The sequence below is a fragment of the Bos taurus genome, chromosome 29, assembly GCF_002263795.3.
Source record: "Bos taurus isolate L1 Dominette 01449 registration number 42190680 breed Hereford chromosome 29, ARS-UCD2.0, whole genome shotgun sequence".
In the NCBI taxonomy this organism is placed as follows: Eukaryota; Metazoa; Chordata; class Mammalia; order Artiodactyla; family Bovidae; genus Bos; species Bos taurus.
In genome coordinates this window covers 29,746,861-29,763,810 of record NC_037356.1, presented here as the reverse complement: position 1 = coordinate 29,763,810, position 16,950 = coordinate 29,746,861, and the positions used below count along the sequence as shown (strand labels likewise).

The 16,950-nt window shown below is 53.9% G+C and overlaps 1 protein-coding gene across 3 annotated transcripts in view; it reads left to right on the top strand.

The window, feature by feature from the left end:
- Window positions 1-15,705, top strand: part of KIRREL3 (kirre like nephrin family adhesion molecule 3) — a 604,306-nt gene extending 588,601 nt beyond the window's left edge. The window contains exons 12-17 of one of the 3 annotated variants that reach the window (XM_024987340.2): window positions 2,186-2,384; window positions 3,362-3,397; window positions 6,983-7,090; window positions 8,534-8,643; window positions 13,593-13,679; window positions 14,679-15,705. In XM_024987340.2, coding sequence (XP_024843108.1) covers window positions 2,186-2,384; window positions 3,362-3,397; window positions 6,983-7,090; window positions 8,534-8,643; window positions 13,593-13,679; window positions 14,679-15,122 — 984 coding nt within the window. In that variant the 3' untranslated portion in view covers window positions 15,123-15,705. 3 annotated transcript variants of the gene reach the window in all.
- The last annotated feature ends 1,245 nt before the right edge of the window (window positions 15,706-16,950 follow it).

Genomic DNA, 16,950 nt, shown 5'->3' with positions numbered 1-16,950 from the left:
CTGCGTGTATCCGTGTTGTGATGTGTGTGTGTGTGTGTAGGGGGGTGTATATCCGTGTTGTGATGTGTGTGGGTGTGTGTGTGTATCCGTGTTGTGATGTGTATGTGTGTGGGGTGTGTGTATCCGTGTTTTGATGTGTGTGTGTGGTATGTGTATCCGTGTTGAGATGTGTGTGTGTTATGTGTATCCGTGTTGTGATGTGTGTGTGTTATGTGTATCCGTGTTGAGATGTGTGTGTGTTATGTGTATCCGTGTTGAGATGTGTGTGTGGGGGTGTGTGTGTATCCGTGTTGTGATGTGTGTGTGTGTGGGGTGTGTATCCGTGTTGTGATGTGTGTGGGAATGTGTATCCATGTTGTGATGTGTGTGTGGGTGTGTGTGTGTGTATCCATGTTGTGATGTGTGTGTGTGGGGGGGTGTGTATCCGTGTTGTCATGTGTGTGGAGGTGTGTGTGTGTATCCGTGTTGTGATGTGTGTGTGTGTGTGTGTGGGGTGTATCCGTGTTGTGATGTGTGTGTGTGTGTGTATCCGTGTTGTGATGTGTGTGTGGGTGTGTGGGTGTGTATCCGTGTTGTGATGTGTATCTGTGTGGGGTATGTGTATCCGTGTTGTGATGTGTGTGGGGGTGTGTGTGTATCCATGTTGTGATGTGTGTGTGTGTGGAGGGGTGTATCTGTGTTGTGATGTGTGTGTGTGTGTGTGGTATGTGTATCCATGTGTGATGTGTGTGTGGTATGTGTATCCGTGTTGTGATGTGTGTGTGGGGGTGTGTGTGTATTCGTGTTGTGATGTGTGTGGGGGTGTGTGTGTATCCGTGTTGTGATGTGTGTGTGGGTGTGTGTGTGTATTCGTGTTGTGATGTGTGTGGAGGTGTGTGTGTATCCGTGTTGTGATGTGTGTGTGTGGTATGTGTATCCATGTTGTGGTGTGTGTGGGGGGTGTATCCGTGTTGTGACGTGTATGTGTAGAGGTGTGTGTATCCGTGTTGTGATGTGTGTGTGTGGTATGTGTATCCGTGTTCTGATGTGTGTGTGTGGGTGTGTGTGTATCCGTGTTGTGATGTGTGTGGGGGTGTGTGTGTATCCATGTTGTGATGTGTGTGTGTGTGGTATGTGTATCCGTGTTCTGATGTGTGTGGGGGTGTGTGTGTATCCGTGTTGTGATGTGTGTGGGGGTGTGTGTGTATCCGTGTTGTGATGTGTGTGTGTGTGGTATGTGTATCCGTGTTGTGGTGTGTGTGTGTGGTATGTGTATCCATGTTGTGATGTGTGTGTGTGGGGGGGTGTGTGTATCCGTGTTGTGATGTGTGTGTGGGGGTGTGTGTGTATCTGTGTTGTGATGTGTGTGTGTGTGGTATGTGTATCCATGTTGTGGTGTGGGGGGGGGTTTGTGTATCCGTGTTGTGATGTGTGTGTGCGTGGGGGTGTGTATCCGTGTTGTGATGTGTATGTGTGGAGGTGTGTGTATCCGTGTTGTGATGTGTGTGTGGGGGTGTGTGTGTATCCGTGTTGTGATGTGTGTGTGTGTGGTATGTGTATCCATGTTGTGGTGTGTGTGGGGTATGTGTATTCGTGTTGTGATGTCTGTGTGTGGGGGTGTGTGTATCCGTGTTGTGATGTGTGTGCAGGGGTGTGTGTGTATCCGTGTTGTGATGTGTGTGTGGGGGGTGTGTGTATCCGTGTTGTGATGTGTGTGTGTGGGGGGGTGTGTATCCGTGTTCTGATGTGTGTGCAGGGGTGTGTGTGTATCCGTGTTGTGATGTGTGTGTGTGAGGTATGTGTATCCGTGTTGTGATGTGTATGTGTGGAGGGGTGTGTATCCGTGTTGTGATGTGTGTGTGTGTGAGGTATGTGTATCCGTGTTGTGATGTGTGTGTGTGTGGGGTGTGTGTCCGTGTTGTGATGTGTGTGGGGGGGTGTGTATCCATGTTGTGATGTGTGTGGGGGTGTGTATGTGTATCCGTGTTACGATGTGTATGTGTGTGTCTGTGTGTATGGTGGTGGATGTATCCATGTTATGATGTGTGTGCATGCTGTGCTGTGTGCACACGTGTTGTTATGTGTGCTGTGTGGCAGTGATCACGACTGTGGACCTGGCCGTGTCCACCCGGGGGTGGGGAGGCCGCCTTGTGGTCCTGGGGGGTGGTCCTGGGGGGTGACCTCCTGATTCTGTGCACTCGGGCAGGCCTGGTCCTGGAAGGAGAATGTGCTGGAATCGGGCACATCAGGCCGCTACACGGTGGAGACGGTCAGCACAGAGGAGGGCGTCATCTCCACGCTGACCATCAGCAACATCGTGAGGGCGGACTTCCAGACCATCTACAACTGCACCGCCTGGAACAGCTTTGGCTCCGACACGGAGATCATCCGGCTTAAGGAGCAAGGTGGGGTGGCCAGGACTGCCAGGTCCATGGGCTGCGGCCGCTCCCTGCGAGGGCAGGGCCCCAGGCGAGGTCCTCCAGGGTCCTGGGGGCACAGAGCTGCCTCCAGGGTGCCCCTGCTAAGCTGAGGGGTGACCCTTGCACTGTCCAGTCCCTGGTGTGCAGGGGGCCGGGCTCAGCCATCTGCGGTTCCCTGGGGGACACAGGAGACACATGGACCACTGTGCTGGGAAGGAGATGCCAGAGGGCAGTGTGCAGGCTCGGAGGAGGGAGCCTCAGAAGGGCGTGGAGGGGATTCCAGAGAAGCTGGGCAGGCAGTCTGCCAGCGGCGCTCTGGGTCCTGAGGTTGGCTGCAGGTCTCGCCCCTTTTCCAGGGGCTTAGTCCAGGGCAGACAGGACGGTCCAGGGGGCCTGGGCCCTGGCAGCCTCTGACCCCTCCCAGATGAAGGCCCACCCACAGGCTGCCATGTCTTGGAAGAGATTCTGGGCTGAGCAGGGGGCCTCAGGGCTACCCTGTGGATCCCACACTGCTCCCAACACCGCCTCCCTGATAGATGCTGCTTTGCATAATGCTTTGCCCACATAATTTGCATAATATCATCCACACATCATCCCAACCCTCCCGGTCCCCTGTGGCTTACCCTCCGTGTCTTCCCCTCAGTGCCCCCACTCCTGTGCCCTCCCCTTAGTGTCCGCACCCCTACCTCCTCAGAATCACCACCCCCGCCCCCGCCGCCCCACGTCTCTCTCTCTCTCTCTCTAGCCCCATTCCCCTGGAGCCTTTAAGTCAATCTGAGCCAACTCCAAGTTCAGGTTGGCTAGTCTAGATCTGTGGGGTGTCCCAGAGCCATGACAGGAGAGGGCACCCCCACCCCCACCCCTCTGACCCTCCAGATGGCTGCCCCCACCCCCACCCCCAGTCCCGTCCCACCCTGGCCAGCCAGGCCCTGGCTGTGGACGCTTGCTTTATTTCCAAACAGGTTCGGAAATGAAGTCGGGAGCCGGGCTGGAAGCAGGTACGAAGGAGACATGAGACTCCCGGGATGGGGAAGGGACCGCTGGGCTAGCGGGGGAGGGAGCCCAAAGCGGGGGTAGGGAGGCCGGGGCAGGCCGCTAACTTCTCTGCCCTCCCCCCATCTTGAGGGTTTAGTGCACTCAGAGCATCAGGGCGAGGTGCCCAGGCAGGGTGGGTCTAGGGACCCCCGAGACCTGTCTCCTCTGTGGCTGCGCCCGCAGGCTCCCTGCATTCCACACACCAGCTCCTGCTCCTCCCTGTCCTCCCTCCCGTTCGTCCTCTTTGGAAGCCCTGGCTCCTCCCCTCTGGGGTCAGCTCCTCCCCTCTGGGGTCAGCAGCTGGCCTGCCCAACACCTCCCGCTTCTCACCATCACCACCAGCTTGACCATCGCTTCCAGGACACCAGGGCTGCCCCACCCTGCTGTGACCCGCACAATCCATATTAACCCCACGCTTTCCAATGGCTGGCTCCTAACACCACTCCTGCATTCCCTGTGGAACTGTCATCTCACCACCAGGCCGCTGGGCACTGCTTCCCTCCCCAGGGACTCGGCAGCCAAGGGGTCACCAGGCTTCCTGGGTTGAGTTGCTCTGTCTTGGGACCTCCTCAAGAGGAGAAGCCCCCACTCCCAGGGAGAAACCCAGAAAAGAGAATCAGGACTTTGCAAGCCAGACCCCACAGTGTTGACAAAGGCCCTGATGAAGATGTGGGATGCTCTGCCCTGGTTCTCCCACCACACTGGCCCAGAAGGAGCTAGGACTGGTCAGTTCCTCCCACAAGCTCCTGGTGGGGCCCACGCACACCCTCCCCTCTGGGCAGACAGCCACTTTAAGAGCATCAGTCCCTACACAGACCACTCAAGGAGGCAACACAGACTCCTGTGTTCCCCCTGTCTCCACCTCTCCTGGATCTGCATACTCCTCTGAGCTCCCTGACACCTTCCTTGGTGGCTGAGACTCCTAGGGTGGAGAGAAGACTCAGTCCCTCTCCAGGGACATCCCAGAGAGCCCTGTCTAGAGAGGGACACCCTGTACAGGTGACCCAGCAAGGAGTTTCGCACAGGCCTTTATGGAGGGAATGCCACCCTTGAGTGCCCCGCCACACAGGACCCTCTCCCTTTGCCCCGTCCCCACGATTAAGACAGTTCTCCAGATAAGATGGTCACACACCCATGCCCCACCCAGCTGTTAATGACTTAAGGAAATGTGGCCTCAAGGACACCAGACGCAGAGACCACCCTAGATACCACTTTCCTTATTCTTGGATTTCACGGTCATTGAGGCCCAGGCAGGTTAAGGAACCTTCCACCTTCATCCTTTGCTCTGGGCTCAGCTGAAACAAGACCAGAGTTTTCCAAGGACTCCTAGACTTCCTAGGAGTCTAGGAGAAACTTAAGTCCAACCCAAATTCATCAAATTCAAAAGCATTGCACCAACGAACGTCCAAAGCAGTTTTCCTTCCTGCGAGGAATTGAAACCTGAGACGGAACCATCTCACTGGCAGAACCAGCTCATGGGGCTGGCTGAGGTCAAGTCCGTTGTCTCGCCCCTGACTCTTGAGACCAGGCCAACACCTCCCGTTTGTTGTCCCCTGGCGCCCCTACAGGGGCCTCAGCCACCACTAGGCAGGTGATGCATGGACCTGTGTGCAAGTCCTGGGCTAGAAGGGAAATCCCACAGTGACAGCCGACACTGCCCACCACCGCGGCACCCGCTCCTTTGGGAGAGGGACCCTCCCTCTCCCGCCAGCCTCTCTAGGGGCTGCGGTCTGCCAGGTTCCTCCTCTTTTCTTCTCTTTAAAGAAAACAACAGTGAGAGACGAGAGGCCAACCCCCGTTGAAGACAGACACCTGGAGTCCCAGTCATCTACCCTGAGAACATCATCTACCCCTGAGAGCAGTGGGAGAGGACCTCAAAAGTCCTCTAAAAGGGACTTTGCTCTCGTTGCATCTGCTGTGGTCCTCCTTCCCACACAGACACGGGGGCAAAGGCTTGGATAGTTTCGGGTACCAGCTTGTGCCAGCCTTTACCTGCCTGCATTCATCTGTATGAATCCCAAGGGCTTCCCCTGGTGGCTCAGTGGTAAAGAAGCCCCCTGCAATTCAGGAGATGTGGGTTCGATCCCTGGGTCGGGAAGATCCCCTGGAGGAGGAAATGGCAACCCACTTCGGTCTTCTTGCCTGGAGAATCCCATGGACAGAAGAGACTGGCAGACTACAGTCCATAGGGTGGCAGAGTCGGATGTGACTTAGCGACTAAACAGTGACAACAAAAACCCCAGCCCTCCCCCACCCTCAAGGCAGGCGCTGTTACCATCCCAGTTTACAGATGAGAAAGGAGAGGTAAAGTTGGTTGGTCTGGGCCGTACAAAGGCTGTGAGAGTGGAAGACGCCATGTGATGCAGTGTGTGGAGCTGGGCAGGACGAGGAGGGTGGTTAAGAGGAGACCCGGGTTTGCACTGGTTGTACTGCGTCTGCGTGTCCTTAACCAAGTCACTTGACTTCTCTGGGCCTCCGGGTGTCCATCTGTAAATAGGAGGCTTGGACTCTGTGAGCCCTAAGCTGTCCCTCTCCCTGCATTCCTTAGTTTATCCCCCCATGGGCACTTCAGGGCCCCACATCTTATGCTCAGACCCCCTCTGCCACCACAGAAAGGTCTGGACCGTCTGGAAGAGTGACCCCGCCACCCTAACGTCACCCTCCCCCCTCCCTACCCATCTCTACTGGAGGAGGGCGTGAGACAGACTCCAGGAACTCGGCAGGAAGTGGAGCCCTGCCTGGCTGGCATTCCGGGCATCTCTCTGGCAGGGTGGGGTGTCAGGATTCCTGCCTGGGAGACTGGCAGGACTGGGCCTCTCTCCTTAAAGAGGTGGGGGGAGGGAAATCCCTGGTTGTCCAGTGGTTAGGACTCTGCAGAGGGCATAGGTTCAATCCCTGGTTGGGGGACTAAGATCCCTGTATGCTGCACAGCGTGACCAAAAAAATTGGAAAAAAAAAAAAAGATTTTTTTTTTCCCCAAAAAGAGGTGGGCGGGGAACTGTGATCCTGCCCTCCGGCCTCTAAGACTTGCCTCTGGCACCTTCCACCTGCGATGCCCAGGCCCTCAAACTACCTCAGACCTGAAAAGTCTCTGAAAGCTGGTTGTCCATGTCCACCCCCAGCCCCGGGAAAGAGAAGAGAAGGAAAATCAGAGCGAACAAAAGCAGCAGCAGTGACCATAGTCATCTGCCAAAGAAAAGCCAGGGACTTAGACTCTCCCGGTTTACCCCTGTGGAGCGCTCAGCTGCACCCAGGCTCGCCTCTCATCTCCACGCTCCCCTCCCCTCCCATGTCTGCTTGCTTCGTCTCCCCTTCATCACCACTCCCCATCTTTCTCAGTCCCCCTGCCTCCTCCACGTGACCCCTGTCCCTGCCCGAGCTGACCCCCGTGGCCTCTGCCGGAGCCTGCCCAGGCCCCCGCGGCCTTTCCCAAGTGTGCCTGTGCCCAGAGCTGGGCAGGGGCTGAGCCCAAGGAGCTGGGTGGGGTCCCCCAGGGGAGAGCTGTCTGTCCTGGCTTCCCCGTCAGCCCGCCTGCTTCTCTCCCACAGAGGCTGTACCGATGGCGGTCATCATCGGGGTGGCCGTTGGAGCTGGCGTGGCCTTCCTCGTCCTTCTGGCAACCATTGTGGCCTTCTGCTGCGCCCGCTCCCAGAGAAGTACGGGAGGGAGACCCGGGAGCTCGGGCAGGGGGACAGAGGAAAAGGCAGGGCTTAGGCTGCCCCGAGAGCAAGTAAGCGGGAGCAACAGGGGCCCCGCCAGTGCTGTGAGCTTCAGGGCCAGGGCCGGGTCTCACGTGTATCTTCCCGTGTACGGTGCTTTGCCCCGCATCCGGGACACAGTGGGCACTCGACTGATGCTGGGCTGGACAGAAGTGGACGTCCTCCCGCAGGGCCATCAGCTGGCACCTTGGATCAAACACACACCACACTCCCTGTGCTTTGAGAACTGTACTGAAATCCCTCGGCGGGGGCAGGGAAGGGTAGAATCCTTGCCCTCCAAGATCTGCTAGTCCAACCAGAAAAGCAGGTCACGCACACACGAAAATAAACAACAAAAGCATTCAGGGAATTGCTTCGTGTGGATTCTTAAAAGGCCTTTAGTCATTAGGCATAAAACGCGGGTGTTGACGCCCTCTTGAATTGTGTGCGCCTGGACTCTCCATCCTGAGCGTAGCTCTGAAATTCTGTGTGCTAGACAGACACGTGGAAGGGTAGGTGGGACGGCGGAGAACAATAGAGACACAGTATTGCAGCCCCACCTCTTCTACCCCGTGACCTCCGGGCAAGCCACAGCTACTCCAGGCCTCCGTTCCCTCCTGTGTGACAGCAAGGGGTCAGCTGAAGTGACTTTCAGGGTCCCACCCAGCACTAACATTCTATGGGCATAAAGCACCAAGTGAATCAACAGAGGAAGCCTGCGCCCTCCTCCACTTGGCAGCCTTCACGTGTTGGAAAAAGGCTGCCTGTGTCCTCCCCTCCAAGCCGAGCAGCCTTGCTCTCTTGAGGGCTCCCAAGGATGCAGTGTCAGGCCCGCCCTTCCCACCCACTCAATGGACTTCATAGGGAAGTGTATTTTAGCAGCAATTTCCCAGCAGAGCTCTCCAGGTATCAGTGGGCTTCCTCCTCTAGAAGCCAGTAAGCTTTCCATCACAAAAGCTGGACCACACTAGCACAGGGGTGTTTACACTTCGGATGGGAGCTGGCCCAGAGGATCTCCAGGTCCTTTCCAAGAATCGGAGGTGTGATTCTCTGAACAGAGAGACCAGAGCTGGGTAGGGCAGGTCAGAGAAGACTTCTAGAAGGAGGTGAGAATTTAGTAGGATGACCAGTGGCCATGGGAGCAGCAGTGAAAGGCTGAGAAATGTGCAACCAGGAGCCCTTAGAGAAAGCACTCTGAGGCGCCTACAGTAGCCCACAGCACATCTGGACAGGTGTTCTATTACTGGGGCAGGGGTGGGAGGGGCGGAGGGGGAATTCATGAAAATGCTGAGTTCAGGGGCTAGAGAGTAAATCCAAGGGGAGCAGGGAGCTTGACAACTCAGGCCCTGAAGTCTGAGGTAACAACTGTCTGTCGTCTATGCTTTCTTATTTTATGTCCAGATCTCAAAGGTGTTGTGTCCGCCAAGAATGACATCCGGGTGGAGATTGTCCACAAGGAGCCCACCTCGGGCCGGGAGGCTGAGGAACACCCCACCATCAAGCAGCTGATGGTGAGAATGTCATCGTATCCCTGCCCCATCCAGACCTCTGTGCCCTGAAGGCCCCAGAACCAGAGGCTTCCTGATGCTCTAGATGCTCCTGAGAACAAAGCATCAGCCAAGATGTGCTTCTCCGCCTCCCCCAGGCCCCCCACCTCAGTTATTAGGCCAGGCATCCTCAGGCAGACCTAGGAGGCACCATGGGTTGGGTTCCAGACCACCACGATAAAGCGAGTTGCATGCATTTTTTTTTTTTTTTTTTGGTTTCCCAGTACATACCAAAGTTACATTTACACTATACAGTTAGTTAACTGCACAGTAGCATTGTGTCTTTTAAAGTGTACATACCTTAATTTAAAAGTACTTTATTGCTAAAAAATGCTAACCATCATCTGAGCCTTCAGTGAGTAAGAACATCATCAAAGATCGACTGATCACAGATCCCCATAACAAAGATTATACTGACAAGGTCTGGGGACTTCCCTGGAGGTCCAGTGGTTAAGACTCCTGGTTCCCATTGAAAGGGGAGTGGGTTCAATCCCTGGTTGATGAACTGAGATCCCACATGCTGCACAGCCCAGCCAAAAAAAAAAAAAGGTTTGAATTGTCATGAGAATTATCAAAACATGACACAGAGACATGAAGTGAGCAGCAAACACGTTTGGGAAAATAATGCCAATAGACTTGCCCAACACAGGGTTGACACAAACCTTGGATTTATTAAAAAAAAAAAATATTTGCAAAGTGCAATAAAACCAAGTATGCTTGTATTCTCAGTCAACAAAGGTGTATAGTGTGTCTACTGTATCGTGTTTGGAGCTCTCAGAGACCCAAAGACAGCTAACATGCATTTCCAGCTTTCAGAACCCAGCTGTCCAGTAAGCAGAGAACACCTGCATTGTTGTCGTTGTTTGGTCCCTAAGTCACGTCCAACTCTTTGTGACCCCATGGACTGCAGCACACCAGGCTCCTGTGTCTCCCAGCGTTTGCTCAGATTCATGTTCATTGAATCAGTGATGCCATCTAACCATCTCATCCTCTACCGCCTCTTCTCCTCCTGCCTTCAGTCTTTCCCAGCATCAGGGTCTTTTCAAATGAGTCGGCTCTTTGCATCAGGTGGCCAAAGTATTGGAGCTTCAGCTTCAGCATCAATCCTTCCAGTGAATATTCAAGGTTGATTTCCTCTAGGATTGACTGGTTTGATAGCCTTGTAGTCCAAGGGATTCTCAAGAGTCCTCTCCAGCACCACAGTTCGAAAGCACCAATTCTTTGGGGGCTCAGCCTTCTTTATGGTCCAGTTCTCACATCTGTACATGACTTCTAGAAAAACCATAGCTTGACTGCTTGACTATTAGGACCTCTGTCAGCAAAGTGATGTACATAAATTGTCATAATGTGATGTGACATAACATATAATCCTATACACATACACACACAGGTATTATCAACATTCAGTACATGCCTTCTCCCCTGCCCCCAAGGAAAGTCTGCAATAAGCATAGGTTCCTCTTCAGGAGCCAGCCTGTTGTACACTTATAACTTCTCTGGCAACTCCAAGGCCACTCCCTCTCCTCCTCCTGATTCCCACTGATAGACCGTGACTCATCCCTCTGTGCAGACAGACCCTGGAAAACTCTGCTAGAACGCTCGGTTGCATATTGTGTCACGGTTATAATATGTCAGAGGAGCCGCAGCAAGCCAGTGGGTTAACAGCCTGGGCCTCTCTGTGCTCCAATCTTCTTATCTAGAAAATGGGATGAAATGGCAGGGTGAGGGCTCAGTGGGTAAACCCCTGAAGAGTGTGGAGCCAGCGGAACACAGTGAGGGCACCAAGGAAGGGGAGCTATTGACATCGATGTGAAGTCACCTGTTTCCTTATCTGCCTCCACTAGAGAGGGTGAGCAAGCCGCCGTAAGTCAGCCCTGTGTCCCTGGCGCCTTTCACAGTCCCTGGAAGATGCTCGCCGCCATTCAGTGAATTAAATTGACGTCTTCTCTGCTGCTCTTTTTCTATCCAGTTGATTTTCCGGTCCTGTCAATCCCCACTTCACCATCTTTTCAAAGAGGTGCCTCTGCCACTTCTTCATTGTTACTCCTTAGCGCAGGCCTCCCTGGTCCATGACAGACAGCATCGTCCCAAGCGGTCCCACATTCTCGCCTTTTACCATTTGACTCACCAGAATCTTTCTAAAATGAATATCTGATTCTGTGGTGTGTGGGACCTTAGTTCCCCAGCCAGGGATCGAACCCACATCCCCTGCATTGAAGGGTAGATTCTTAACCACTGGACCACCGGGGAAGTCCCACATGTTTCTCTTCCACAGTACATTTCTCTAATTACCTGTGAGCATCACCAGATATCCCAGAGTTTCTCAAAGGTCTGCTAATGTCTACTTCACCCAAGCGAACACAAGATCTGACACATGGAACAGTCACTCTTAAAAGGGAGGGGACCACAGCCCAGACCTGGGCAGGAGTGGACATCTCTGTTGATGAGCTTTATCAAGTCTGGTGTGGAGGTCCCCATGCCTGTCCTTCATCCCCCAGGGACCTTGCATTCCCTCCTAGTGGGATGTTCTGAACTCCCCTGACTGTCTTGACACCACTCTCCCGTCCAGACCCTAAAGAGTGGGGGTCACTCAGCAGTCAGTTAAAAGTAGGGGATAACCTCAGCAGAGAAACCCACTGAGGGCTCCCCGTGGGGAGACCTTCTTTCCCCTGCCCCAGTACAGCCCCAGTATGGAGGAAAGGCAGGCTTAGCAGTTGAATCTGGTGGGAAAGAAGAACTCGATCCAGATAGCCACAGCATTTACTGGAAAATGAAAAAAGAAGCATTAATGGGGAGCTAACAGAACCGAACTGCTTTGATTAATTCTCTGGTGCTCCAAAAATAGATCAGGAAAATGAGTCACAAAGAAGAAGTCACATCCCAGTTACGAGAATGGGTGGGAACCTGGACCAGACTGTGTTAGATGCAGAAGTGATACACGGGAAGGATATTCTGCACCATGGGACAGGCACCACTGTGGCTATTCAGACTAATGAATACACCTACTGTGTGCCAAGTATGCTTTATTTTTCACCTTAAGTGCATTATTTTTTAATTTTTAGTAATTTTGAGGCATGTCCCTTCATTCATTCATCTGACATAAATATAACATTTCTGACAGCCCTGCTGTATGGCAGGCACCACGCTGGGCACCAGCAAGTCAAAGAATTAATACAACACAATTAAATATGATTCCATTCCAAACGGATTTTGGTTAATGACCACAGGCACTGTACCAGGCATGCTAGAGACCCAAAGAGAGACAAAAATAGATCCCTGCCCCCTGACTCTCTGGCTTCCATTCAGGAAGATAACTTTTAATAATAATCTAAGTCCTTGCAATGAATAACAGGTGAGGCCCTAGTTGCCACCTCCTCGCAAGTAGCTTCCATTGATTCCTTCTCAAGGTCCTGCCCACTGCCCAGAGGTTCTGCAGTTATTTATCTACAGGTCCACCTCCTGCTGAACAAAGCTGTTTCATAAAGTCTCTTGATCTTTGTTTGCCTGGCCTTCAGCACAATGCCTGGCCTGAAGTCAGTCAGTTCAGTTCAGTTCAGTCGCACAGTCGTGTCCAACTGTTGGTGACCCCATGAATCGCAGCACGCCAGGCCTCCCTGTCCATCACCAACTCCCAGAGTTCACTCAGACTCATGTCCATCGAGTCAGTGATGCCATCCAGCCATCTCATCCTCTGTCATCCCCTGTCATCCCCTTCTCCTCCTGCCCCCAATCCCTCCCAGCATCAGAGTCTTTTCTAATGAGTCAACTCTTTGCATGAGGTGGCCAAAGTACTGGAGTTTCAGCTTCAGCATCATTCCTTCCAAAGAAATCCCAGGGCTGATCTTCAGAATGGACTGGTTGGATCTCCTTGCAGTCCAAGGGACTCTCAAGAGTCTTCTCCAACACCACAGTTCAAAAGCATCAATTCTTCGATGCTCAGCTTTCTTCACAGTCCAACTCTCACATCCATACATGACCACTGGAAAAACCATAGCCTTGACTAGACAGACATTTGTTGGTAAAGTAATGTCTCTGCTTTTCAATATGCTATCTAGGTTGGTTATAACTTTCCTTCCAAGGAGTAACTGTCTTTTTAATTTCATGGCTACAGTCACCATCTGCAGTGATTTTGGAGCCCAAAAAAATAAAGTCTGACACTGTTCCACTGTTTTCCCATCTATTTCCTATGAAGTGATGGGACCGGATGCCATGATCTTTGTTTTCTGAATGTTGAGCTTTAAGCCAACTTTTTCACTCTCCACTTTCACTTTCATCAAGAGGTTTTTTAGTTCCTCTTCATTTTCTGCCATAAGGGTGGTGTCATCTGCATATCCGAGGTTATTGATATTTCTCCCAGCAATCTTGATTCTAGCTTGTGTTTCTTCCACTCCAGCATTTCTCATGATGTACTCTGCATCTAAGTTAAATAAGCAGGGTGACAATATACAGCCTTGACGTACTCCTTTTCCTATTTGGAACCAGTCTGTTGGTCCATGTCCAGTTCTAACTGTTGCTTCCTGACCTGCATACAGACTTCTCAAGAGGCAGGTCAGGTGGTCTGGTATTCCTATCTCTTTCAGAATTTTCCAGTTTATTGTGTTCAAATCCCTGGAGGTGACAACTGTAGCCAACAGAGAAAGGGAAGAAAGGAAGGGAGTGCCTCTTAGAAACGGGCCTTGCCCGCACCCACCTCTTTGTCTCCAGCTCTCACGAGGGGGTGGGGATAGGGGTCCAAGGGTCCAAGAACAACAGTGAGATCTGGAATCTCCTCCGGACTCTTGTCACCTGCCTCTGGGGGGAGGGGGAGGCAAAGATGGCAAGCATCTTTTGAGTTCATTTCTCCAGCTTTCCCCTGGGATGAGTGGACAGTCAGCCCACCTCCTACCCTCTGAGCAGCTGTTTTGGGGTTGTAGATGGACCGGGGCGAATTCCAGCAAGACTCAGTGCTGAAGCAGCTGGAGGTGCTCAAAGAAGAAGAGAAGGAGTTTCAGAACCTGAAGGTAAGGAGAGCCCTGCTTACAGTCACCGCACGGCCTGGATTCTAGGCTTCAGCGCTGATGACCCCAGCCCCAGATCCGAGCAAACTACAGCAGCAAATAAGAAGAGAAAGGCCAGAACTCACCTTTGGGATCTCTCCTCTCCATCAAGTTGGGATCACCCCCCCCCCCCCAACAAGGAGATGAGAGAGTTAACTTCCTCTCCAATCACATTTATAATGAATTTCCATGTTCTGGACTAAAACAAAAAATAATGAAAGGTTCTCACATGACCTTGAGCTGCTGCTGCTGCTGCTGCTGCTGCTGCTAAGTTGCTTCAGTCGTGTCCGACTCTGTGCGACCCCATAGACGGCAGCCGACCAGGCTCCCCCATCCCTGAGATTCTCCAGGCAAGAACACCGGAGTGGGTTGCCATTTCCTTCTCCAATGCATGAAAGTGAAAAGTGAAAGTGAAGTCGCCCAGTCGTGTCTGACTCTTCGCGACCCCATGGACTGCAGCCTACCAGGCTCCTTCGTCCATGGGATTTTCCAGGCAAGAGTACTGGAGTGGGGTGCCATTGCCTTCTCCGGACCTTGAGCTAGCTGCTCTGAAATAACAAAACATGCTGGGCAAGACTGGCTTTCCCAGGTGGCGCTAGCGGAAAGAACCCGCCTGCCAATGCAGGAGACGTAAGAGACAGGAGTTCGATCCCTGGGTTGGGACGATCACCTGGAGAAGGAAATGGCAAGCCACCGCAGTATTCTTGCCTGGAGAATTCCAGGGACAGAGGAGCCTGACGGGCTACAGTCCATAGGGTGGCAAAGAGTTGGACATGACTGAGCGATTAAGCACACACTGGGCAAGACCCTACTTGAATACCTGCCAGCATCCTGCCCAGGCTAATAATCCACACCCCCACTCTGGCCCCCTGCCTACCTCCCCTACCTTCCTCCTATCTGTCCCTGGCCCTTCCCCACTGTCCATCAGATGATGTGACAAGGCTCTCCCTCCGGCCCCTGCAGGACCCCACCAATGGCTACTACAGCGTAAACACCTTCAAGGAACACCACTCGACCCCCACCATCTCGCTGTCCAGTTGCCAGCCGGACCTGCGCCCCACAGGCAAGCAGCGCGTGCCCACTGGCATGTCCTTCACCAACATCTACAGCACGCTGAGCGGCCAGGGCCGCCTCTACGACTACGGGCAGAGGTTCGTGCTGGGCATGGGCAGCTCGTCCATCGAGCTCTGCGAGCGGGAGTTCCAGCGGGGCTCGCTCAGCGACAGCAGCTCGTTCCTGGACACGCAGTGCGACAGCAGCGTCAGCAGCAGCGGCAAGCAGGATGGCTACGTGCAGTTCGACAAGGCGAGCAAGGCCTCGGCCTCCTCCTCCCACCACTCCCAGTCCTCTTCGCAGAACTCCGACCCCAGCCGGCCCCTGCAGCGGCGGATGCAGACGCACGTCTGAGCATCCCGGACCGAGGGTGGGGGACGGGTCGGAGCTCGGTCTGGCTCTGCAGAGACTTTGCAAAGGACCCCGGAAGCAGCCGCCTTCAGGACAGCCCCGAGGGCCACCACCCTCCCCGCAGCCCCGACCGATGGAGCACAAACGTGGGCCTGGCGGCAGCGCACACAACTTACAAGTAGAGACGCGGGAAAAGGAAGCAGCCGAGAGGAGGTGTGCTCTTTACCGGCCTCTCAGTCCCGGCCTTTTTCTGGAGGCCCTCCTCCACCTGCTCCTCCCACAGGCTCCAGAGGCAGCTAAAACTCTGCATTTGTGAATTGTACCCGTTGCTGCCCGCCAGCCCTGCCCCCATTCTTGTGCTTCAGTACCGCAGCCCTGGGAAGCAGGGGGTCAAGCGCTCGCCGGTGCTGAGCTACCCCAGCGCCCCCTGCCGCTCCCAGCCTCCGAGGCTGGGAAGCCAGCACCGGCCCTGGCCTTGGCCGCCACCACAATTTGTTCGGTGTTTTGTGTCCATGCTCTTGCAGTTCTGTCCTTGGACTGGAGGCCTCTCAGCTCTGCAGTGGGACTGGTCTAATCAGAGACTGTGTCTGGGTGGGGGGGGTGGGGGGCAGTTGGGGGGAGAAAGAGGGACGGAGGGGGAGTGTGACACGCGGGGACCCCTCGCCAGGCTGTGTGACCCAGAGCCTTCCCTACCCTGCTTCGTGTACTCCTCCTCCCCCACCCCTGCACATTCAGAGTCAATATAAGGAGTGTGAGAGCTGCTCTGGTCAGGGTTCTTTAAACAGCGGTTGGAGAGACTGTGCTTGGGGATGCATGGGGTTTGAGGGGACCAGCAAGCAGGCCTTTCAAGTGATGAGACTCGCCTTCTCAGCTGAGCCTAGAGGAACCCACAGAACTGTGGTCCTGTCTTCGGTACAACTGCAGGGCCACTAGAGGATGCGAATCAGCTCCTCATGCCTACCTGCCACCTGAGAATAAACATTAGGGGCCCTGCCTCCAATAGATCCATTCTGTTCTTTTGTTCCTGCTGAGACAAGGGGAGACCCCAAGAACTCAGAAGATGCTTTGGGAACCCAGGGTTCCTGGCCTGGCTTTCATTCGGCTTTCCCAGGCAATGGAGAGCTCTGGTTGCGATGGCAACAAGACCTAGAGGCAGACTCCTCTAGGAAGTGCCCAACCCAGAGGGCACACGAAAGAAGGGCCTCACCAACCACCTGACTCATGCCAGATACAGCTCAGGGGCAAAGGGGCATTGGTGGGGTCCTTCTAGGCCTTTCTTCTGGAAGTATTCTGCAAGGTCAGCTCCCTCCATTGGGGGTTCAGGGGAGGAGGCCCTCTTCAAAGAGCCTGTGCCACCAAGCACCCCAACACTGAGACTCAAATGATGTTCCAAGAATGGCTTTGTTTGGGTGGAAAGCTTGGCGTGGTGATGGCCGACAGGCTGGCATGGATAAACAGGGCCAAATTAGAATGCTCACTCTGTGAGCTTTGCAGAAGCCATGTTGTCCTGAAGGTTGAAGTTTCCTCCTAAGTTTTAGCCTCTTCTCCTCCAACTTTCCCTGGAGTCCTTACCCATCATGGGAACCCTCATCACGAAAGGCTGCTTCTCTCCACCATTGCTTCCTTGCTGCTAAGTCGCTTCAGTCATGTCCGACTCTGTGTGACCCCATAGACGGCAGCCCAGTAGGTGCCTCTGTCCCTGGGATTCTCAGGCAAGAACACTGGAGTGGGTTGCCATTTCCCTCTCCAGTGCATGAAAGTGAAAAGTGAAAGTGAAGTCGCTCAGTCGTGCCCAACTCTTAGCGACCCCATGGACTGCAGCCTACCAGGC